Genomic DNA, 22,394 nt, shown 5'->3' with positions numbered 1-22,394 from the left:
TATGGGGGGAAGATCCCACCCCATAGCCCCTATATCCCCCCCATAGCCCCTATAGGGAGGAAGATCCCACCCCATAGCCCCTATATCCCCCCCAAAGCCCCTATGGGGGGAAGATCCCACCCCACAGCCCCTATATCCCCCCCCCATAGCCCCTACAGGGGCTCAGCTCCCGCCCCATAGCCCCTATATCCCCCCCATAGCCCCTATAGGGGGGAAGATCCCGCCCCATAGCCCCTATATCCCCCCCATAGCCCCTATAGGGGGGCAGATCCCGCCCCATAGCCCCTATATCCCCCCCATAGCCCCTATGGGGGGAAGATCCCGCCCCATAGCCCCTATATCCCCCCCATAGCCCCTATAGGGGGGAAGATCCCGCCCCATAGCCCCTATATCCCCCCCATAGCCCCTATAGGGGGGAAGATCCCGCCCCATAGCCCCTATATCCCCCCCATAGCCCCTATAGGGGGGCAGATCCCGCCCCATAGCCCCTATATCCCCCCCATAGCCCCTATGGGGGGAAGATCCCGCCCCATAGCCCCTATATCCCCCCCATAGCCCCTATAGGGGGGAAGATCCCGCCCCATAGCCCCTATATCCCCCCCATAGCCCCTATGGGGGGAAGATCCCACCCCATAGCCCCTATGTCCCCCCCATAGCCCCTATGGGGGGAAGATCCCGCCCCATAGCCCCTATGTCCCCCCCATAGCCCCTATAGGGGGGCAGAACCCGCCCCATAGCCCCTATATCCCCCCCATAGCCCCTATAGGGGGGCAGAACCCGCCCCATAGCCCCTATATCCCCCCCATAGCCCCTATGGGGGGAAGATCCCGCCCCATAGCCCCTATATCCCCCCCATAGCTCCTATGGGGGGAAGATCCCACCCCACAGCCCCTATATCCCCCCCATAGCCCCTATAGGGGGTCAGATCCCGCCCCACAGCCCCTATATCCCCCCCATAGCCCCTACAGGGGGCTCAGCTCCCGCCCCACAGCCCCTATGGGGGGGGCTCAGCTCCCGCCCCACAGCCCCTATAGAGGGGTCGTCGCCCCCCCCACCCCACTCCCCCCCATAGGCCCTATGGGGCTGGGGGGGGGTGGGGTGGGGGGTTGCCGCTCCCCTCCCGTCCCCCCGCTCACCTCCATTGTCATCGGTGGCGTCACCGCCTACGTCACGCGGGGGGGGGAGGGGCCGGACGCCTGGGTCCACACCGCCCCTCCCCCCCCCCCTTCCTCTTCCTCTTCCTGTCCCTCCCCCCCCCCCCCCCTCCTTCCTCCTCCTCCTCCTCCTCCTCCTCCTCCCGCCCCGACGGTGAGTCCCGGCGCCCCCCAAACCCCCCGGATTTCACCCCAAAAGTGGGGCTGGGGGAGGGGTTGGGGGGGGGTGGGGGGAGGGGCGAGGCCTCGACCCGGGGGGGGGTGGAGGGGGGGGGGAAGGGGGGGGAGGGGGGTTAATTAGCGCCGCAATTAACGGCGCTGGGTTCGGTGGCGATGGTGGCGTTGGCCTTCGGGCGGGTGGCGATTAATTAATGCCGTAATTAAGGAAAGTCCGGCGCGGGCCCGGAACGCGGGCCGCGACCCACGGCCTTGGCCGCGACCCACGGCGTTCGTCGCGACCCACGGCGTGCGTTAATTAACGGCGTTAATTGCGATGGCGGCATCATCGGGCGTCTTAAACTCATGCCAAGAGTCGGGATTCGCCGTCGTGACCCACGGCGTTTGTCGCGACCCACGGCGCTAATTGCGACCCATAGCCTTTGTTGCGACCCACGGCGTTCATCGCCACCCATCGAACTCATCGCGACCCACGGCGTTCGTTAATTAATGGTGTTAATTGCGGTCGCGGTGTCATCGCGCGCCTTAAACTCATGCCAAGAGTCGGGATTCGCCGTCTTGACCCACGGCGTTCGTTGCGACCCACGGCGCTAATTGCGACCCACGGCGTTCGTTGCGACCCATCGCATTCATTGCGACCCACGGCGTTCATTAATTAACGGCGTTAATTGCGGTCGCGGCGTCATCGCGCGCCTTAAACTCATGCCAAGAGTCGGGATTTGCCGTCGTGACCCACGGCGTTCGTTGCGACCCACGGTGCTAATTGCGACCCACAGCGTTCGTTGCGACCCACGGCGTTCATCGCCACCCATCGAACTCATCGCGACCCACGGCGTGCGTTAATTAACGGCGTTAATTGTGATGGCGGCGTCATCGGGCGTCTTAAACTCATGCCAAGAGTCGGGATTCGCCGTCGTGACCCACAGCGTTCGTTGCGACCCACGGCGCTAATTGCGACCCACGGCATTAATTGTGACCCACGGTGTTCATTGCGACCCATCGCATTCATTGCGACCCATGGCGTTCGTTAATTAATGGCGTTAATTGCGGTCGCGGCGTCATCGCGTGTCTTAAACTCATGCCAAGAGTCGGGATTCGCCGTCGTGACCCACGGCGTTTGTCGCGACCCACGGCGCTAATTGCGACCCACGGCGTTTGTTGCGACCCACGGCGTTCGTTGCGACCCATCGCATTCATCGCGACCCACGGCGTTCATTAATTAATGGCGTTAATTGCGATGGCGGCGTCATCGGGCGTCTTAAACTCATGCCAAGAGTCGGGATTCGCCGTCGTGACCCACGGCGTTTGTCGTGACCCGTGGCACTAATTGCGACCCATAGCCTTCGTTGCGACCCACGGCGTTCATCGCCACCCATCGAACTCATCGCGACCCACGGCGTTCGTTAATTAATGGCGTTAATTGCGGTCGCGGCGTCATCGCGCGTCTTAAACTCATGCCAAGAGTCGGGATTCGCCGTCTTGACCCATGGCGTTCGTTGCGACCCACGGCGCTAATTGCGACCCACGGTGTTTGTCGCGACCCACAGCGTACGTTGCAACCCATCGCATTCATTGCGACCCACAGCGTTCATTAATTAACGGCGTTAATTGCAGTCGCGGCATCATCGCGCGCCTTAAACTCATGCCAAGAGTCGGGATTCGCCGTCGTGACCCACGGCGTTCGTCGCGACCCACGGCGCTAATTGCGACCCACAGCGTTCGTTGCGACCCACGGCGTTCATCGCCACCCATCGAACTCATCGCGACCCACGGCGTTCGTTAATTAATGGTGTTAATTGCGGTCGCGGCGTCATCACGCGTCTTAAACTCATGCCAAGAGTCGGGATTCACCGTCTTGACCCACGGCGTTTGTCGCGACCCACGGCACTAATTGCGACCCATAGCCTTCGTTGCGACCCATGGCGTTCGTCGCCACCCATCGAACTCATCGCGACCCACGGCGTGCGTTAATTAACGGCGTTAATTGCGGTCGCGGCGTCATCGCGTGTCTTAAACTCATGCCAAGAGTCGGGATTCGCTGTCGTGACCCACGGCGTTTGTCGCGACCCACGGCACTAATTGCGACCCACATCGTTTGTTGCGACCACGGTGTTCGTTGCGACCCATCGCATTCATCGCGACCCACGGCGTTCGTTAATTAATGGCGTTAATTGCGGTCGCGGCGTCATCGGGCGTCTTAAACTCATGCCAAGAGTCGGGATTCGCCGTCGTGACCCACGGCGTTCGTCGCGACCCACGGCGCTAATTGCGACCCATAGCCTTCGTTGTGACCCACGGCGTTCATCGCCACCCATCGAACTCATCGCGACCCACGGCGTTCGTTAATTAACGGTGTTAATTGCGGTCGCGGCGTCATCGCGCGTCTTAAACTCATGCCAAGAGTCGGGATTCGCCGTCTTGACCCACGGCGTTCGTTGCGACCCACGGCGCTAATTGCGACCCACGGTGTTCGTTGCGACCCATCGATCTCATCGCGACCCACGGCGTTCGTTAATTAATGGTGTTAATTGCGGTCGCGGCGTCATCGCGCGTCTTAAACTCATGCCAAGAGTCGGGATTCGCCGTCGTGACCCACGGCGTTCGTCGCGACCCACGGCACTAATTGCGACCCACAGCCTTCGTTGCGACCCACGGCGTTCATCGCCACCCATCGAACTCATCGCGACCCACGGCGTTCGTTAATTAATGGCGTTAATTGCGGTCGCGGCGTCATCGCGTGTCTTAAACTCATGCCAAGAGTCGGGATTCGCCGTCGTGACCCACGGCGTTTGTCGCGACCCACAGCGCTAATTGCGACCCACGGCGTTTGTTGCGACCCACGGCGTTCGTTGCGACCCATCGCATTCATTGCGATCCACGGCGTTCATTAATTAACGGCGTTAATTGCGGTCGCGGCGTCATTGCGTGTCTTAAACTCATGCCAAGAGTCGGGATTCGCCGTCGTGACCCACGGCGTTTGTCGCGACCCGTGGCGCTAATTGCGACCCACGGCGTTCGTTGCGACCCACGGCGTTCGTTGCGACCCACGGCGTTCATCGCCACCCATCGAACTCATCGCGACCCACGGCGTTCGTTAATTAACGGTGTTAATTGCGGTCGCGGCGTCATCACGCGCCTTAAACTCATGCCAAGAGTTGGGATTCGCCGTCGTGACCCACGGCGTTTGTCGCGACCCACGGCGCTAATTGCGACCCATAGCCTTCGTTGCGACCCACGGCGTTCATCGCCACCCATCGAACTCATCGCGACCCACGGCGTTCGTTAATTAATGGTGTTAATTGCGGTCGCAGCGTCATGGCGTGTCTTAAACTCATGCCAAGAGTCGGGATTCGCCGTCTTCGCCCACGGCGTTTGTCGCGACCCACGGCGCTAATTGCGACCCATAACCTTCGTTGCGACCCACGGCGTTCATCGCCACCCATCGAACTCATCGTGACCCACGGCGTTCGTTAATTAATGGCGTTAATTGCGATGGTGGCGTCATCAGGCGTCTTAAACTCATGCCAAGAGTCGGGATTCGCCGTCGTGACCCATGGCGTTCGTTGCGACCCACGGCGCTAATTGCGACCCACGGCATCAATTGTGACCCACGGCGTTTGTTGCGACCCACGGCGTTCGTTGCGACCCATCGCATTCGTCGCGACCCACGGCGTTCATTAATTAATGGCGTTAATTGCGATGGCGGCGTCATCGCGCGTCTTAAACTCATGCCAAGAGTCGGGATTCGCCGTCGTGACCCACGGCGTTTGTCGCGACCCACGGCGCTAATTGCGACCCACGGCGTTTGTTGCGACCCACGGCGTTCGTTGCGACCCATCGAACTCATCGCGACCCACGGCGTTCATTAATTAACGGCGTTAATTGCGGTCGCGGCGTCATTGCGTGTCTTAAACTCATGCCAAGAGTCGGGATTCGCCGTCGTGACCCACGGCGTTTGTCGCGACCCACAGCGCTAATTGCGACCCACGGCATTAATTGTGACCCACGGCGTTCATTGCGACCCATCGATCTCATTGCAACCCACGACGTCCGTTAATTAATGGCGTTAATTGCGATGGCGGCGTCATCGGGCGTCTTAAACTCATGCCAAGGGTTGGAATTTGCAGTCGTGACCCACGGCATTTGTTGCGACCCACGGCGCTAATTGCGACCCACGGCATTCGTTGTGACCCACGGCGTTCATTAATTAACGGCGTTAATTGCCACCGCGGTGTCCGTCGCCCGCCTCGAAACGCGGCGCCTGGGTTGCGATTCGCCGCCGTGACCCACAGTGTTCGTCGCGACCCATGGCGTTTGTCGCGACCCACGGTGTTCATCGCCACCCATCGCATTCATTGCGACCCACGGCGTCCATTAATTAATGGCGTTAATTGCGATGGCGGCGTCATCGTGCGTCTTAAACTCATGCCAAGGGTTGGAATTTGCCGCCGCGACCCACGGCGTTCATTGCGACCCATGGCGCTAATTGCGACCCACGGCGTTCGTCGCGACCCACGGCGTTCATTAATTAACGGCGTTAATTGCGATGGCGGCGTCATCGCGCGTCTTAAACTCATGCCAAGGGTTGGAATTTGCCGCCGCGACCCACGGCGTTCATTGCGACCCACGGCGCTAATTGCGACCCACGGCGTTCGTCGCGACCCACGGCGTTCATTAATTAACGGCGTTAATTGCGATGGCGGCGTCATCGCGCGTCTTAAACTCATGCCAAGGGTTGGAATTTGCCGCCGCGACCCACGGCACTAATTGTAACCCACGGCGTTCATTGCGACCCACGGCGTTCGTTGCGACCTACAGCGTTAATCGCCACCCATTGAACTCATCGCGACCCACGGCGTTCGTTAATTAATGGCGTCAATTGCGGTCGCGGCGTCATCGGGCGCCTTAAACTCATGCCAAGAGTCGGGATTCGCCGTCGTGACCCACGGCGTTCGTTGCGACCCACGGCGCTAATTGCGACCCACGGCATCAATTGTGACCCACGGTGTTCGTTGCGACCCATCGAACTCATCGCGACCCACGGCGTTCGTTAATTAATGGCGTTAATTGCGGTCGTGGCGTCATCGCGCGTCTTAAACTCATGCCAAGAGTCGGGATTCGCCGTCGTGACCCACGGCGTTTGTCGCGACCCACGGCGCTAATTGCGACCCATAGCCTTCGTTGCGACCCACGGCGTTCATCGCCACCCATCGAACTCATCGCGACCCACGGCGTTCGTTAATTAATGGTGTTAATTGCGGTCGCGGCGTCATCGCGCGTCTTAAACTCATGCCAAGAGTCGGGATTCGCCGTCGTGACCCACGGCGTTTGTCGCGACCCACGGCGCTAATTGCGACCCACGGCATTCATTGTGACCCACGGTGTTCATTGCGACCCATCGATCTCATTGCAACCCACGGCGTTCGTTAATTAATGGCGTTAATTGCAATGGCGGCGTCATCGTGCGTCTTAAACTCATGCCAAGGGTTGGAATTTGCAGTCGTGACCCACGGCGTTCGTTGCGACCCACGGCGCTAATTGCGACCCATGGCATTCGTTGTGACCCACAGCGTTCATTAATTAACGGCATTAATTGCCACCGCGGTGTCCGTTGCCCGCCTCGAAACGCGGCGCCTGGGTTGCGATTCGCTGCCGTGACCCACAGCGTTCGTCGCGACCCACGGCGTTTGTCGCGACCCACGGCGTTCATCGCCACCCATCGCATTCATTGCGACCCACGGCGTCCATTAATTAATGGCGTTAATTGTGATGGCGGCGTCATCGTGCGTCTTAAACTCATGCCAAGGGTTGGAATTTGCCGCCGCGACCCACGGCGTTCATCGCGACCCACGGCGCTAATTGCGACCCACGGCATTCGTCGCGACCCACGGCGTCCATTAATTAATGGCGTTAATTGCGATGGCGGCGTCATCGCGCGTCTTAAACTCATGCCAAGGGTTGGAATTTGCCGCCGCGACCCATGGCGTTCGTCGCGACCCACGGCGTTCATTGCGACCCACGGCGCTAATTGCGACCCACGGCATTCGTCGCGACCCACGGCGTCTATTAATTAATGGCGTTAATTGCGATGGCGGCGTCATCACACGTCTTAAACTCATGCCAAGGGTTGGAATTTGCCGCCGCAACCCACGGCGTTCGTCGCGACCCACGGCGCTAATTGCGACCCACGGCGTTCGTCGCGACCCACGGCGTTCATTAATTAACGGCGTTAATTGCGATGGCGGCGTCATCGCGCGTCTTAAACTCATGCCAAGGGTTGGAATTTGCCGCCGCGACCCACGGCGTTCATTGCGACCCACGGCGCTAATTGCGACCCATGGCATTCGTCGTGACCCACGGTGTCCATTAATTAATGGCGTTAATTGCGATGGCGGCGTCATCGTGCGTCTTAAAACTCATGCCAAGGGTTGGAATTTGCCGCCGCGACCCACGGCGTTCGTCGCGACCCACGGCGTTCATTAATTAACGGCGTTAATCGCCGCCGCGGCGCCCGGCGCCCGCCCCGAAACGCGGCGCCCGAGTTGCCAATTCGCCGCCGCGCCCCACGGCCTGCGTCGCGTCGTGTCGCGTCGTCCCCCCCCCCGCGCCCCACGGCGTCCGCCCCCCCCCGCGCCCCACGGCGCCGCTTCCTCCCCTTCCCCATTAACGCCGGGCGACGGCCGGCGCTAACGAGCCTTTTCGCCCTTTCGACAGGTGCCGAAGCCCGGGGGAGGGCGCCGAGAACCGCCGTCGCCACCGAGACGGCGCCCGATTCCTTCCCCAACCCCCCCCGCCCCCACCAGCCCCGGCACGAGCCCGGACCCCCAACTCGGTGGCCCGGTGGCCACCCCCCCCCCCCTTCCAATTAACGGCGTTAATTAGGGCGGGGCCGCCATGCCGAAGGGGCCGCGCCCGGCCGAGCGCTACCGCCTGAAGTACAGCCGCTTACGGCGGGCGGCCCGAGCCCTGGTCTTCGAGAACGGGGCCCTCTGCGACGAGGTGGCTCGTTTGGAAGCCAAGTGGCTACGAGCCCGGGAAGAGCGGCGCTTCCTCCTGGCCCGACTCCTCCGTTTCCGAGCCCTCGCCGGCCCCGAGGAAGCCATCGGCGGCATCGACGGCAGCGGCGGCGGCGGCCGACGGGCTCGAAGGGGAGGGAAAGACGGGGCTCGCGGCCCCGGGGCGAGGGCTAGCGGGCAACGAGAGGGGCCGCGGGAGGAGGCGAGGGCCAGCGGGTCGAGGCCGGTTGGGTCCCGGGACGAGTGGAGGCCGCCGGGGCAACGAGACGGGCAACGGGACGAACGGAAGCCATCGGGGCAACGAGACGGGCAACGGGACGAACGGAAGCCATCGGGGCAACGAGACGGGCAACGGGACGAGCGGAGGCCGCCGGGGCAACGAGACGGGCAACGGGACGAGCGGAGGCCGCCGGGGCAACGAGACGAGCCGCGGGCAACCGGTTCGAGGCCTTTTGGCTCCCGGGATGGGCCCAGGCCACCGACGGTCGGCGCCGGGCTACGGCCGGGGCCCAGAGAAATTTCGAAGCCACCCGGGCAACGAGAAGAAGCCAAAACCGAGCCCAAGGCCCTGGGCTCGCGACCGAGCCCGAGAGACGATTCCAAAGGGGAAACGCCGCCGTCGGCCATCTTGAAGCCGCCGGAAGATTCCCCTAGCCCAAGCGGGCCAGCGGCGGCCCCTTGGAGGCCGGCCCCTCGACGGCGGGGGGGGGGGACCCCTTCGCCCTTGAGCTTGGGGCCGGCGCGGGTGCAGGGGGCGGGGGGGCCGGCGGCCGCTTTGCCCGGGGGCTACCGCGGCACCCGCCTCTACGCCGCCGATGGCCGCCGCCGCCGCCGGCCCCACCGCCGCCTCTACGCTTGCCGGGTGGGGGCCGGTCCCCGGGGCGAGATGGTGGCCGAGGAGGAGGAGGAGGAGGAGGAGGAGGAAGAGGAGGAGGAGGGGGAGGAGGAAGAGGAGGAGGAGGAGGAGGAAGAGGAGGCCGGCAAAGCAATGGCGGGCCCTAGGCCCGAGGCCTGTCATGGCGGCCTCCCGCAGGCCCCGGGGGAAGAAGGCCGGGAGGCGGTTGCCGGGGCCGGCAACGAGTTCTTCGGCCTCGGCCACCCCCTGGTGCGGCGGCTGGTGCTGCGGGGGGAGGCCGGGGCCTTCCTCCACCCCACGGCGGCGGCGGCGGAGGAGGAGGAGGAGGAGGAGGAAGAGAACGAGGAGGAGGAGGAGGAGGAGGAGGAGGAGGAGGACGAGGAGGAGGAGGAGGAAGAGGAGGAGGAGGAGGAGGAGGAGGAAGACGGGGCCGCCCCGGCTTTGGCCTACGCCGACGTCTTCCTCGGTAGCCCCGCGGGCTCCGACGGGTGACCCCCAAATAAAGGACCCCCCCCCCCCCCTTTGCCGCCATCTTGGTTGTTGGGGGTTGGGGGGCAACGGCGGCCAACGGAGGTTGGGGATGGGCAACGGTGGCCAAGGGTGGGCAAGGAGTGGCCAACGGTGGTTGGGGATGGCCAACGGTGGCCAACAGTGGGCAAGGAGTGGCCAATGGTGGTCGGGGATGGCCAACGGTGGCCAAGGGTGGGCAAGGAGTGGCCAATGGTGGTCGGGGATGGCCAACGGTGGCCAAGGGTTGTCAAGGAGTGGCCAAGGGTGGTTGGGGATGGCCAACGGTGGCCAAGGGTGGGCAAGGAGTGGCCAAGGGCGGTTGGGGATGGCCAAGGAGTGGCCAACGGTGGCAAAGGGTGGGCAAGGAGTGGCCAAGGGTTGTCAAGAAGTGGCCAAGGGTGGTTGGGGATGGCCAACAGTGGCCAACAGTGGGCAAGGAGTGGCCAAGGGTGGTTGGGGATGGCCAACGGTGGCCAAGGGTTGTCAAGGAGTGGCCAAGGGTGGTCGGGGATGGCCAACGGTGGCAAAGGGTGGGCAAGGAGTGGCCAAGGGTTGTCGGGGATGGCCAACGGTGGCAAAGGGTGGGCAAGGAGGGGCCAAGGGTGGTCGGGGATGGGCAACAGTGGCCAACGGAGGTTGGGAATGGCCAAGGGTGGCCAACGGTGGGCAAGGAGTGGCCAACGGAGGTTGGGAATGGCCAAGGGTGGCCAAGGGTGGGCAAGGAGTGGCCAACGGAGGTTGGGAATGGCCAAGGGTGGCCAACGGTGGGCAAGCAGTGGCCAATGGTGGTCAGGGATGGCCAACGGTGGCCAACAGTGGGCAAGGAGCGGCCAAGGGTGGTTGGGGATGGCCAACGGTGGCCAACAGTGGGCAAGGAGTGGCCAAGGGTGGTTGGGGATGGGCAACAGTGGCCAACGGAGGTTGGGAATGGCCAAGGGTGGCCAACGGTGGGCAAGGAGTGGCCAACGGAGGTTGGGAATGGCCAAGGGTGGCCAAGGGTTGTCAAGGAGCGGCCAAGGGCAGTTGGGGATGGCCAAGGAGTGGCCAACGGTGGCAAAGGGTGGGCAAGGAGGGGCCAAGGGTGGTTGGGGTTGGCCAATGGTGGCCAACGGAGGTTGGGGATGGCCAACGGTGGCCAACAGTGGGCAAGGAGCGGGCAACGGTGGTCAGGGATGGGCAAGGAGTGGCCAATGGAGGTTGAGGATGGGCAACGGTTGCCAAGGAGTGGCCAAGGGTGGCTGGGCTTGGCCAACGGTGGCCAGAGATGGGCAAGGAGTGGCCAACGGTGGTCAAGAAGTGGCCAATGGTGGTTGGGGATGGGCAAGGAGTGGCCAAGGGTGGTTGGGGTTGGCCAATGGCGGCCAAGGAGTGGCCAACGGTGGCCGGGGATGGGCAAGGAGTGTCCAATGGAGGTTGAGGATGGGCAACGGTGGCCAAGGGTTATCAAGGAGTGGCCAACGGTGGCCAAGGGTGGTCAAGGAGTGGCCAAGGGTGGTCGGGGTTGGCCAACGGTGGCCAAGGGTGGATGGGGATGGCCAACGGTGGCCGACGGTGGCCAAGGGTGGTTGGGGTTGGCCAACGGTGGGCAAGGAGTGGCCAATGGTGGTCAGGGATGGGCAAGGAGTGGCCAGTGGTGGGTGGGAATGGGCAAGGAGTGGCCAATGGAGGTTGAGGATGGGCAACGGTGGCCAAGGGTTATCAAGGAGTGGCCAAGGGTGGTTGGGGATGGCCAACGGTGGCCGACGGTGGCCAAGGGTGGGCAAGGAGTGGCCAAGGGTGGTCGGGGTGGCCAATGGCGGCCAAGGAGTGGCCAACGGTGGCCGGGGATGGGCAAGGAGTGGCCGAGGGAGGTTGAGGATGGGCAACGGTGGCCAAGGGTTATCAAGGAGTGGCCAACGGTGGTCAAGGGTGGTCAAGGAGTGGCCAAGGGTGGTTGGGGTTGGCCAACGGTGGCCAAGGGTGGTTGGGGATGGCCAACGGTGGCCGACGGTAGCCAAGGGTGGGCAAGGAGTGGCCAAGGGTGGTCGGGGTTGGCCAACGGTGGCCAAGGGTGGTTGGGGATGGCCAACGGTGGCCAAAGGTGGGCAAGGAGTGGCCAAGGGTGGTCGGGGTTGGCCAACGGCGGCCAAGGAGTGGCCAACGGTGGCCGGGGCCGCTGACGCTCAGTCCCGTCTCCCACCCCCAGCTTTATTGGCACCGTGGGGCCGGGGACAAGCTGTGGGGCAGGGGGGGGAAGGCCGCGACCCCCAAGTATGGGGCCTCGTGGCCCCGCCCCCCCCCCCCCCCCCCCCCCAGCCCCGTGCTCCTATTGGACGTTGTGGTAGAGGCGGGCGACGTCGGGGCAGTTGGCCAGGGCTCGCAGGAGCCGTTCCGCCCGGGCCCGCGTCTCCTCCGGCAACTGAACCCGGCTTCGGGGCAAGTACTCGACGGCGGCCGAGAGGGGACGCAAGCCCCGGGCTTCCAGTCGCTCCCGCACCGGCCGCAGGGCCCAGGGCTCGCAGATGAACTGCAGGGGGAGGGGATGGTGGCCAACGGCCGGGTCGGGGACGGGCAACGGTGGCCAAAGGGTGGGGGAGGGGGCAAGGAGTGGCCAAGGGGGGTCGGGGATGGGCAAGGAGTGGCCAAGGGAGGTTGAGGATGGGCAACGGTGGCCAAGGGTGGGCAAGGAGTGGCCAACGGTGGCCAAGGGTGGTCAGGGATGGGTAAGGAGTGGCCAAGGGTGGGCAAGGAGTGGCCAGCGGTGGTCAGGGATGGGCAAGGAGTGGCCAAGGGAAGTTGAGGATGGGCAACGGTGGCCAAGGGTTGTCAAGGAGTGGCCAACGGTGGCCAAGGGTGGGCAAGGAGTGGCCAAGGGAGGTTGAGGATGGGCAACGGTGGCCAAGGGTGGGCAAGGAGTGGCCAACAGTGGCCAAGGGTGGGCAAGGAGTGGCCGAGGGAGGTTGAGGATGGGCAACGGTGGCCAAGGGTGGTTGGGGATGGGCAAGGAGTGGCCAAGGGAGGTTGAGGATGGGCAACGGTGGCCAAGGGTGGGCAAGGAGTGGCCGAGGGAGATTGAGAATGGGCAACGGTGGCCAAGGGTGGGCAAGGAGTGGCCAACGGTGGCCAAGGGTGGTTGGGGATGGGCAAGGAGTGGCCAAGGGTGGGCAAGGAGTGGCCAAGTGGGGTCGGGGATGGCCAACGGTGGCCAAGGGTGGTTGGGGATGGGCAAGGAGTGGCCAAGGGTGGGCAAGGAGTGGCCAGTGGTGGTCAGGGATGGGCAAGGAGTGGCCAAGGGAGGTTGAGGATGGGCAACGGTGGCCAAGGGTGGGCAAGGAGTGGCCAACGGTGGCCAAGGGTGGTTGGGGATGGGCAAGGAGTGGCCAAGGGTGGGCAAGGAGTGGCCAACGGTGGCCAAGGGTGGTTGGGGATGGGAAAGGAGTGGCCAAAGGTGGGCAAGGAGTGGTCAGGGATGGGCAAGGAGTGGCCAAGGGAGGTTGAGGATGGGCAACGGTGGCCAAGGGTGGGCAAGGAGTGGCCAAGGGGTGTCAGGGATGGCCAACGGTGGCCAAGGGTGGTCAGGGATGGGAAAGGAGTGGCCAAAGGTGGGCAAGGAGTGGTCAGGGATGGGCAAGGAGTGGCCAAGGGAGGTTGAGGATGGGCAACGGTGGCCAAGGGTGGGCAAGGAGTGGCCAACAGTGGCCAAGGGTGGGCAAGGAGTGGCCGAGGGAGGTTGAGGATGGGCAACGGTGGCCAAGGGTGGGCAAGGAGTGGCCAACGGTGGCCAAGGGTGGTCAGGGATGGGTAAGGAGTGGCCAAGGGTGGGCAAGGAGTGGCCAGCGGTGGTCAGGGATGGGCAAGGAGTGGCCAAGGGGGGGGCAAGGAGTGGCCAAGGGGTGCCAGGGATGGCCAACGGTGGCCAAGGGGGGTCGGGGATGGGAAAGGAGTGGCCAAAGGTGGGCAAGGAGGGGCCAGCAGTGGTCAGGGATGGGCAAGGAGTGGCCAAGGGAGGTTGAGGATGGGCAACGGTGGCCAAACGTTGTCAAGGAGTAGCCAACGGTGGCCAAGGGTGGCTGGGGATGGGCAAGGAGTGGCCAAGGGTGGGCAAGGAGTGGCCAAGTGGGGTCGAGTATGGCCAATGGTGGCCAAGGGTGGTCGGGGATGGGTAAAGAGTGGCCAAAGGTGGGCAAGGAGTGGCCAGCGGTGGTCAGGGATGGGCAAGGAGTGGCCAAGGGAGGTTGAGGATGGGCAACGGTGGCCAAGGGTGGGCAAGGAGTGGCCAACGGTGGCCAAGGGTGGTTGGGGATGGGCAAGGAGTGGGCAAGGAGTGGCCAAGGGTGGTTGGGGATGGGCAAGGAGTGGCCAGCGGTGGCCAACAGTGGGCAAGGAGTGGCCAAGAGTGGTCAGGGAGTGGCCAAGGGTGGTCGGGGATGGGCAAGGAGTGGCCAAGGGGGGTTCAGGGATGGCTAAGGGTGGGCAAGGAGTGGCCAAGGGTGGTCGGGGATGGCCAACGGTGGCCAAGGGTGGGCAAGGAGTGGCCAAGGGTGGTCGGGGATGGCCAACGGTGGCCAAGGGTGGGCAAGGAGTGGCCAAGGGTGGTCGGGGATGGCCAACGGTGGCCAAGGAGTGGCCAAGGAATGGCCAAGGGTGGTCGGGGATGGCCAACGGTGGCCAACGGCGGTCAAGGAGTGGCCAAGGCGGGGGTCAAGGATGGCCAACGGTGGCCAAGGGGGGGGCCGGGATGCCCAACGGTGGCCAAGGGTGGTCAGGGATGGCCAACGGTGGTCAAGGGTGGCCAAGGAGTGGCCAAGGGTGGTTGGGGATGGCCAACGGCGGTCAAGGAGTGGCCAAGGGTGGTCGGGGATGGCCAAGGGTGGGCAAGGAGTGGCCAAGGGTGGTCGGGGATGGCCAACGGTGGCCAAGGGTGGCCAAGGAGTGGCCAAGGGTGGTTGGGGATGGCCAAGGGTGGGCAAGGAGTGGCCAAGGGTGGTCGGGGATGGCCAACGGTGGCCAAGGGTGGCCAAGGAGTGGCCAAGGGTGGTCGGGGATGGCCAACGGTGGTCAAGGGTGGGCAAGGATTGGCCAAGGGTGGTCGGGGATGGCCAACGGTGGCCAAGGGTGGGCAAGGAGTAGCCAACGGTGGCCAAGTGTGGCCAAGGAGTGGCCAAGGGTGGTCGGGGATGGCCAACGGTGGCCAACGGTGGCCAAGGGTGGCCAGGGCCGGTTTGCCGGCCCCCCGCCCTCCTCACCCACCTTCAGGGTCGGCTCTTCCTCCTCCTCCTCCTCCTCCTCGGGGAGCACGTCCTGGGCCCCGGCCTCCAGCGCGGCCTCCAGCGCCTCCTCCATGGAGATGGGGCCGCCCCGAACGTCCCTCCGCCCCACACGCACCACCCCCTTCTCCTCGAAGCCGTGCCGGGCCCCCTCCGCCAGCGTCCCCCTGGGGGGCGCCCCACGCTCGCCTCAGCCCCACGGGGCTGGGGGGAGGAGGGAGGGGACCGGGTCCCACCTGCCCCACACCGCCCCACGGGGTCCCACCGACCCCACACCGCCCCACGGGGTCCCACCAACCCCACACCGCCCCACGGGGTCCCACCGAGCCCGGACCACCCCATGGGGTCCCACCAGCTCCACAGGGTTCCACCTGCCCCACACCACCCCATGGGGTCCCATCAGCCCCACAGCGCCCCACGGGGTCCCACCAGCCCCACACCACTCCATGGGGTCCCACCAGCCCCACACCACCCCACGGGGTCCTTCCAGCCCCATAGCGCCCCATGGAGTCCCACCAGCCCCACACCACTCCATGGAGTCCCACCTGCCCCACACCACCCCATGGGGTCCCACCAGCCCCACAGCGCCCCACGGGCTCCCACCAGCCCCAGAGCGCCCCATGGGCTCCCACCAGCCCCAGAGCGCCCCATGGAGTCCCACCAGCCCCACAGCGCCCCATGGAGTCCCACGAGCCCCACACCACTCCATGGGGTCCCACCAGCCCCACGGGGTCCCACCTGCCCCACACACAGCCCTATGGGGTCCTACTACCCCCAGACCACCCCACAGGGTCCCACCAGCCCCATAGCGCTCCACAGGGTCCCACCTGCCCCACGGAGTCCCACCAACCCCGGACGACCCCACGGGGGTCCCACCTGCCCCACACCACCCCATGGGGTCCCACCAGCCCCATAGCACCCCATGGAGTCCCACCAGCCCCACAGTGCCCCATGGAGTCCCACCAGCCCCACACCACCCCACGGCGTCCCACCAGCCCCATAGCGCCCCATGGAGTCCCACCAGCCCCACACCACTCCACGGGGTCCCACCTGCCCCACACCACTCCATGGGGTCCCACCAGCCCCACACCACCCCACGGCGTGCCACCAGCCCCATAGCGCCCCATGGAGTCCCACCAGCCCCACACCACTCCACGGGGTCCCACCTGCCCCACAGCGCCCCATGGGATCCCCCCTGCCCCACACCACCCCATGGGGTCCTACCAGCCCCACACCACCCCACGGGGTCCCACCAGCCCCATAGCGCCCCATGGCGTCGCACCTGCCCCACGGAGTCCCACCAACCCCGGACGACCCCACGGGGGTTCCCACCTGCCCCACACCACCCCATGGGGTCCTACCAGCCCCATAGCATCCCTTGGGGTCCCACCAGCCCCACACCGCCCCACGGGGTCCCACCTGCCCCACGGAGTCCCACCAACCCCGGACGACCCCACATGGTTCCCACCTGCTCCAGACCACCCCATGGGGTCCCACCAGCCCCATAGTGCCCCATGGCGTCACACCTGCCCCACGGAGTCCCACCAACCCCGGACGACCCCACGGGGGTTCCCACCTGCCCCACACCACCCCATGGGGTCCCACCTGCCCCACACCACCCCACGGGGTCCCACCAGCCCCATAGCGCCCCACGGGACCCCTCCAGCCCCATAGCACCCCCCGGGGTCCCACCTGCCCCACGGAGTCCAACCAACCCCGGACGACCCCACGGGGGTTCCCACCTGCCCCACACCACCCCAGGGGCTCCCACCCCACGTCGTCGTTCCCACTCCCCCCCACCCCCCCCCCCCCCACCCCCCCACATCCTGCCCCACATCCTGCCCCACGGCTGACCCATGGCGGGCGAGGAGGAGGCGGACATCTTGCTGGCAGCGCCGGGGGTTGTCGGTGAGGACCTCCAGGAGAAGGGCCGCCCCCCCGGGCCCACGGGCTTCGTAGAGGAGGCGGGTGGTGGCCGCCGCCTTCTCCTATGGGGCAAAAGGGGGTGTCATCCCCACCCCGCCCCACACTTGGGGGGGGGGGGGGCGGCGGCGGCATCCCCCTCCCCACACCCCCCGGGACCTACCGCCCCCCGAATGGCCGCCTCGATGGAGGCCTTGGGCATGTTCTTGGCCCGACATTGTTCCACCACGTTGGCCAACGGGGCGTTGAGCGCCGGGTCCGGACCCCCTTCTATGGGGAGAAGTGTGGGGTGGGGGATGTGGGGGGGATGTGGGGAGATGTGGGGCGTGGGGGGGGAGTGTGGGGTGGGATCGGGGCCGGGGGGGGCGGGTGTGGGGTGACCCCGGGATTGCGGAGAAGCTGAAGAGCTGGTGGGAAATGTGGGGCTGAGGGGACTTGGGGGGCAGAGAGATCCCGGGGGGATGTTGGGGGGCTGAGGGACCTCCAGGATCCTGTGGGGGGGCGGGATCTGCTGGGCTGCAAGATCCTGCCCCATAGCGCCCCACGGGGTGCCTCCAGCCCCATAGCGCCCCACAGGGTCCCTCCAGCCCCACGGCGCCCCGCGGGATCCCACCTGCCCCACAGCGCCCCACGGGGTGCAACCCAGCCCGCACGACCCCGTGGGGGTCCCACCAAGCCCCACACCGGCCCACGGGGGTCCCACCAACCCCAGACCACCCCATGGAGTGCCCCCAGCCCCATAGCGCCCCACGGGGTCCCTCCAGCCCCACACCACCCCATGGGATTCCCCCCAGCCCCATAGCGCCCAGCAGGGTCCCTCCAGCCCCACGCCACCCTATGGGATCCCACCAACCCTGGGCAACCCCATGGGGTCCCACCTGCCCCACACCACCCCATGGAGTCCCCCCAGCCCCATAGCGCCCCACGGGATCCCCCCAGCCCCACACCGCCCCACGGGACCCCTCCAGCCCCATAGCGCCCCACGGGGTCCCACCAAAGCTAGAAGCCCCGAGGGTGTCCCACCAACCCTGGCCGACCCCACGGGATCCCACCAGCCCCACAGGATCTCCCCCAGCCCCATAGCGCCCCACGGGGTCCCTCCAGCCCCACACCGTCCCATGGGATTCCCCCCAGCCCCATAGTGCCCCATGGGATCCCTCCAGCCCCATGCCACCCTATGGGATCCCACCAACCCTGGACGACCCCATGGGATCCCACCAGCCCCACGGGATCCCCCCGAGCCCCATAGCGCCCCAGGGGGTCCCTCCAGCCCCACACCGCCCCACAGGATCCCCCCAGCCCCATAGCGCCCCACGGGACCCCTCCAGCCCCACAGCGCCCCACGGGGTCCCACCAACGCTAGAAGACCCGAGGGCGTCCCACCAACCCTGGCTGACCCCACAGGATCCCACCTGCCCCATAGCGCCCCACGGGGTCCCTCCAGCCCCACACCACCCCACGGGACCCCTCCAGCCCCATAGCGCCCCGCAGGGTCCCTCCAGCCCCACACCACCCTATGGGATCCCACTAACCCTGGACGACCCCATGGGATCCCCCCAGCCCCACACCGCCCCACGGGACCCCCCCCAGCCCCATAGCGCCCCACGGGGTCCCTCCAGCCCCACACCGCCCCATGGGATTCCCCCCAGCCCCATAGTGCCCCATGGGATCCCTCCAGCCCCACGCCACCCTATGGGATCCCACCAACCCTGGACGACCCCATGGGATCCCACCAGCCCCACGGGATCCCCCCGAGCCCCATAGCGCCCCACGGGGTCCCTCCAGCCCCACACCGCCCCATGGGATTCCCCCCAGCCCCATAGCGCCCCACAGGGTCCCTCCAGCCCCACACCACCCTATGGGATCCCACCAACCCTGGATGACCCCATGGGATCCCACCAGCCCCATGGGATCCCCCCCAGCCCCATAGCGCCCCACGGGGTCCCTCCAGCCCCACACCGCCCCACGGGATCCCCCCAGCCCCACACCGCCCCACGGGACCCCTCCAGCCCCACAGCGCCCCACGGGGTCCCACCAACGCTAGAAGACCCGATGGCGTCCCACCAACCCTGGCCGACCCCATGGGATCCCACCTGCCCCACACCACCCCATGGAGTCCCCCCAGCCCCATAGTGCCCCACAGGATCCCCCCAGCCCCATAGCACCCCACGGGACCCCTCCAGCCCCACAGCGCCCCACAGGGTCCCACCAACGCTAGAAGACCCGATGGCGTCCCACCAAGCCTGGCTGACCCCACGGGATCCCCCCAGCCCCACAGGATCTCCCCCAGCCCCATAGCGCCCCACGGGATCCCCCCAGCCCCATAGCACCCCACGGGACCCCTCCAGCCCCACAGCGCCCCACGGGATCCCACCAACGCTAGAAGACCCGATGGCGTCCCACCAACCCTGGCCGACCCCATGGGATCCCACCTGCCCCATGGGATCCCCCCCAGCCCCATAGCGCCCCACGGGATCCCCCCAGCCCCATAGCGCCCCACGGGACCCCTCCAGCCCCACAGCGCCCCACAGGGTCCCACCAACGCTAGAAGACCCGAGGGCGTCCCACCAACCCTGGCCGACCCCACGGGATCCCACCTGCCCCACGGCATCCCCCCCAGCCCCACACCGTCCCCTGGCCCCACGGCGCCCCACGGCGCCCTACCGCGGGCGGCGGTGCGCAGCATGAGGCCCAGGCGCTGGAAGAGGCGGCTGCGGGCGGCGTCGCGCGGCCCCTTGACGTTCTTCACCTTGGACCAGCGGTTGTGGCCGGCCCAGGCCCCCAGCCCCACATGTAGGGGGCGGCCGGTGGCCACCAACCGGGGCCAACGGGCCAGTGCCAGCGTCGCCATGGGGCTGGGGGAGAAAGTTTGGGGGGGGGGGGGTGAAGTGGGGCCCAGGCATCCGGGAACTCCCCCTGCCCCATAAGTGACTCCTCTCCCCCATAAGTTACTGCCCCCCATAAGTGACCCCCTCCCCATAAGTGATTCCCCTCCCCATAAGTGATTCCCCTCCCCATAAGTGGCACCCCCCCCCCCATAACAGACCGTGCCCTACAAGTGACCCCCCCACCCCATAAGTGACCCCCCCATAAGTAAGCGACTCCCCCCCCATAAGTGACCCCTCCCCACCCCATAAGTGATTCCCCTCCCCATAAGTGATCCCCCTCCCCATAAGTGACACCCCCCCCCCCATAACGGACCATGCCCTACAAGTGACCCCCCCACCCCATAAGTGACCCCCCTATAAGTAAGCGACTCCCCCCCCATAAGTGACCCCTCCCCACCCCATAAGTGATCCCCCTCCCCATAAGTGATTCCCCTCCCCATAAGTGACACCCCCCCCCCATAACGGACCGTGCCCTACAAGTGACCCCCCCACCCCATAAGTGACCCCCCCATAAGTAAGTGACTCCCCCCCCCCATAAGCGACCACCCCCCATAAGTGACCACCCCCCCATAAGTGACATCCCCCCCCGAAAACGGACCGTGCCCTATAAGTGATCCCTCCCCCCATAAGTGACCCCCGCGCCCCATAAATGACTCCCCCCATAAGTGACCCCCCCATAAGTTACTGCCCCCCATAAGTAACCCTCCACCCCATAAGTGATTCCCCTCCCCATAAGTGACACACACACACACACCCCATAACAGACCGTGCCCTATAACTGATACCTCCCCCCATAAGTGACCCCCCCACCCCATAAGTGATTCCCCTCCCCATAAGTGACACACCCCCCCGCCCCCCATAATGGACCACGCCCTATAAGTGACTTCCCCCCCCATAAATGACCCCCCCATAAGTAAGTGACTCCTCCCCCCCATAAGCCACCACCCCCCCATAAGTGACATCCCCCCCCCGATAACGGACCGTGCCCTATAAGTGATCCCTCCCCCCATAAGTGACCCCCCCATAAGTGACCCCCCCTCCCCATAAGTGACTCCCCCCATAAGTGACCCCCCCCATAAGTGACACACACACACCCCCCCATAACGGACCGTGCCCTATAAGTGATCCCTCTCCCCATAAGTGACCCCCCCGCCCCATAAATGACTCCCCCCATAAGTGACCCCCCCATAAGTTACTACCCCCCATAAGTGACCCCCCACCCCATAAGTGATTCCCCTCCCCATAAGTGACACCCCCCCCCCATAATGGATCGTGCCCTATAAGTGACTCCCCCCCCCATAAGCGACCACCCCCATAAGTGACATCCCCCCATAAGTGACCCCCCCCTCCCCATAAGCGACACCCCCCATAAGTGACCCCCCCCATAAGTGACCCCCCCTCCCCATAAGTGACGCCCCCCATAAGTGACGCCCCCCCCATAAATGACACCCCCCCATAAGGGATTTCCCCCCCATAAGTGACTCCCCCCATAAGTGACACCCCCCCACACAAGAGACCGTGCCCTATAAGTGATCCCTCCCCCCATAAGTGACCCCCCCCATAAGCAACTCCCCCCATAAGTGACCCTCCCCATAAGTGACACCCCAAAAGTCACCCCCCCCCATAAGTGACACCCCCCCGCCCCCCATAAGGGACCGTGCCCTATAAATGATCCCCCCCCATAAGTGACTCCCCCCCCCATAAGTGACACCCCCCAAAAGTGACACCCCCCCCATAAGGGACCGTGCCCTATAAGTGACCCCCCCCCCATAAGTGACTCCCCCCCATAAGTGACACCCCCATAAGCGACCGCCCCCCCCATAAGTGACACCCCCCCCCCCATAAGTGACGCCCCCCCCATAGGGAACCGCCCCCCCCATAAGTGACACCCCACCCCATAGGGCCCCCCCCATAAGTGACACCCCCCCCCCCCATAAGTGACGCCCCCCCCATAGGGAACCGCCCCCCCATAAGTGACACCCCCCCCCATAAGTGACGCCCCCCCCATAGGGAACCGCCCCCCCCATAAGTGACACCCCACCCCATAGGGCCCCCCCCATAAGTGACACCCCCCCCCCCCCATAAGTGACGCCCCCCCCATAAGTGACACCCCCCCCCCCCCCATAGGGCCCCCCCCCAAAGGGAATCGGCGTCCGGGACCCGCCCCATAGCGGACCCCCGCCCCTCCCCGCCCCATAAGTCACCAGCCCCATAAGTGCCCCCCCTCCCCCCCCCCCTTTACCGCGTCCGAGGGCAGCGCGACCCCTCCCCCCCCCCCGCCGCCGCCGCCGCCGCAAGGGCCGATGGGAACCGCGCGCGGCGGGCGCGGGGAGATGACGTCACGGGTTTTAGTCAATGGCCGCGCGCGGTTTCCCACGGGGGGGGGGGGGGTGTGTGTTGAAACAGCCCTATAGCGCTTGTGGGGCGGCCCCATAGACCCTATAGGAGTGTGGGTGGGGCCCTATAGAGCCTATAGCGCTTGTGGGGCGGCCCCATAGACCCTATAGGAGTGGGGGGCTCTATAGACCCTATAGCGCTTGTGGGGCGGCCCCATAGACCCTATAGGAGTGGGGGGGCTCTATAGACCCTATGGCATTTGTGGGGCGGCCCCATAGACCCCATAG

General features: G+C 65.7%; 2 protein-coding genes across 2 annotated transcripts; one reads left to right on the top strand and one right to left on the bottom strand.

Annotated features, from left to right (window-relative positions):
• The first annotated feature begins 1,285 nt into the window (after positions 1–1,285).
• Positions 1,286–9,726, top strand: LOC134508126 (ABC transporter F family member 4-like). The gene is made up of 2 exons (XM_063319231.1): positions 1,286–1,308; positions 8,046–9,726. Exon 2 carries the CDS (start codon positions 8,226–8,228, stop codon positions 9,693–9,695), a length of 1,470 nt encoding a protein of 489 aa, XP_063175301.1. The 5' UTR covers positions 1,286–1,308; positions 8,046–8,225; the 3' UTR covers positions 9,696–9,726.
• Positions 9,727–11,962: 2,236 nt separating this feature from the next.
• On the bottom strand, positions 11,963–22,103 carry LOC134508125 (translational activator of cytochrome c oxidase 1). The gene is made up of 6 exons (XM_063319230.1): positions 22,013–22,103; positions 19,547–19,737; positions 17,046–17,152; positions 16,814–16,947; positions 14,943–15,126; positions 11,963–12,219 (listed from the first exon to the last, which is right to left on the bottom strand). Exons 2-6 carry the CDS (start codon positions 19,731–19,733, stop codon positions 12,019–12,021), a joined length of 813 nt encoding a protein of 270 aa, XP_063175300.1. The 5' UTR covers positions 19,734–19,737; positions 22,013–22,103; the 3' UTR covers positions 11,963–12,018.
• Between the last annotated feature and the right edge of the window lie 291 nt (positions 22,104–22,394).

The sequence above is a fragment of the Chroicocephalus ridibundus genome, chromosome 32 (assembly GCF_963924245.1).
Source record: "Chroicocephalus ridibundus chromosome 32, bChrRid1.1, whole genome shotgun sequence".
NCBI lineage: Eukaryota > Metazoa > Chordata > Aves > Charadriiformes > Laridae > Chroicocephalus > Chroicocephalus ridibundus.
This window is presented reverse-complemented; position numbering and strand designations above follow the sequence as displayed.

Coding starts and splice junctions, on each gene's coding strand:
- LOC134508126 (XM_063319231.1), top strand. CDS start 8,226: ATGCCGAAGGGGCCGCGCCCGGCCGAGCGCTACCGCCTGAAGTACAGC.
- LOC134508125 (XM_063319230.1), bottom strand. CDS start 19,733: ATGGCGACGCTGGCACTGGCCCGTTGGCCCCGGTTGGTGGCCACCGGC. Junction 16,948..17,045: donor AGGCGGCCATTCGGGGGGCG/GTAGGTCCCGGG, acceptor TTTGCCCCATAG/GAGAAGGCGGCGGCCACCAC. Junction 15,127..16,813: donor CTCCTCCTCGCCCGCCATGG/GTCAGCCGTGGG, acceptor GGCGCCCCCCAG/GGGGACGCTGGCGGAGGGGG.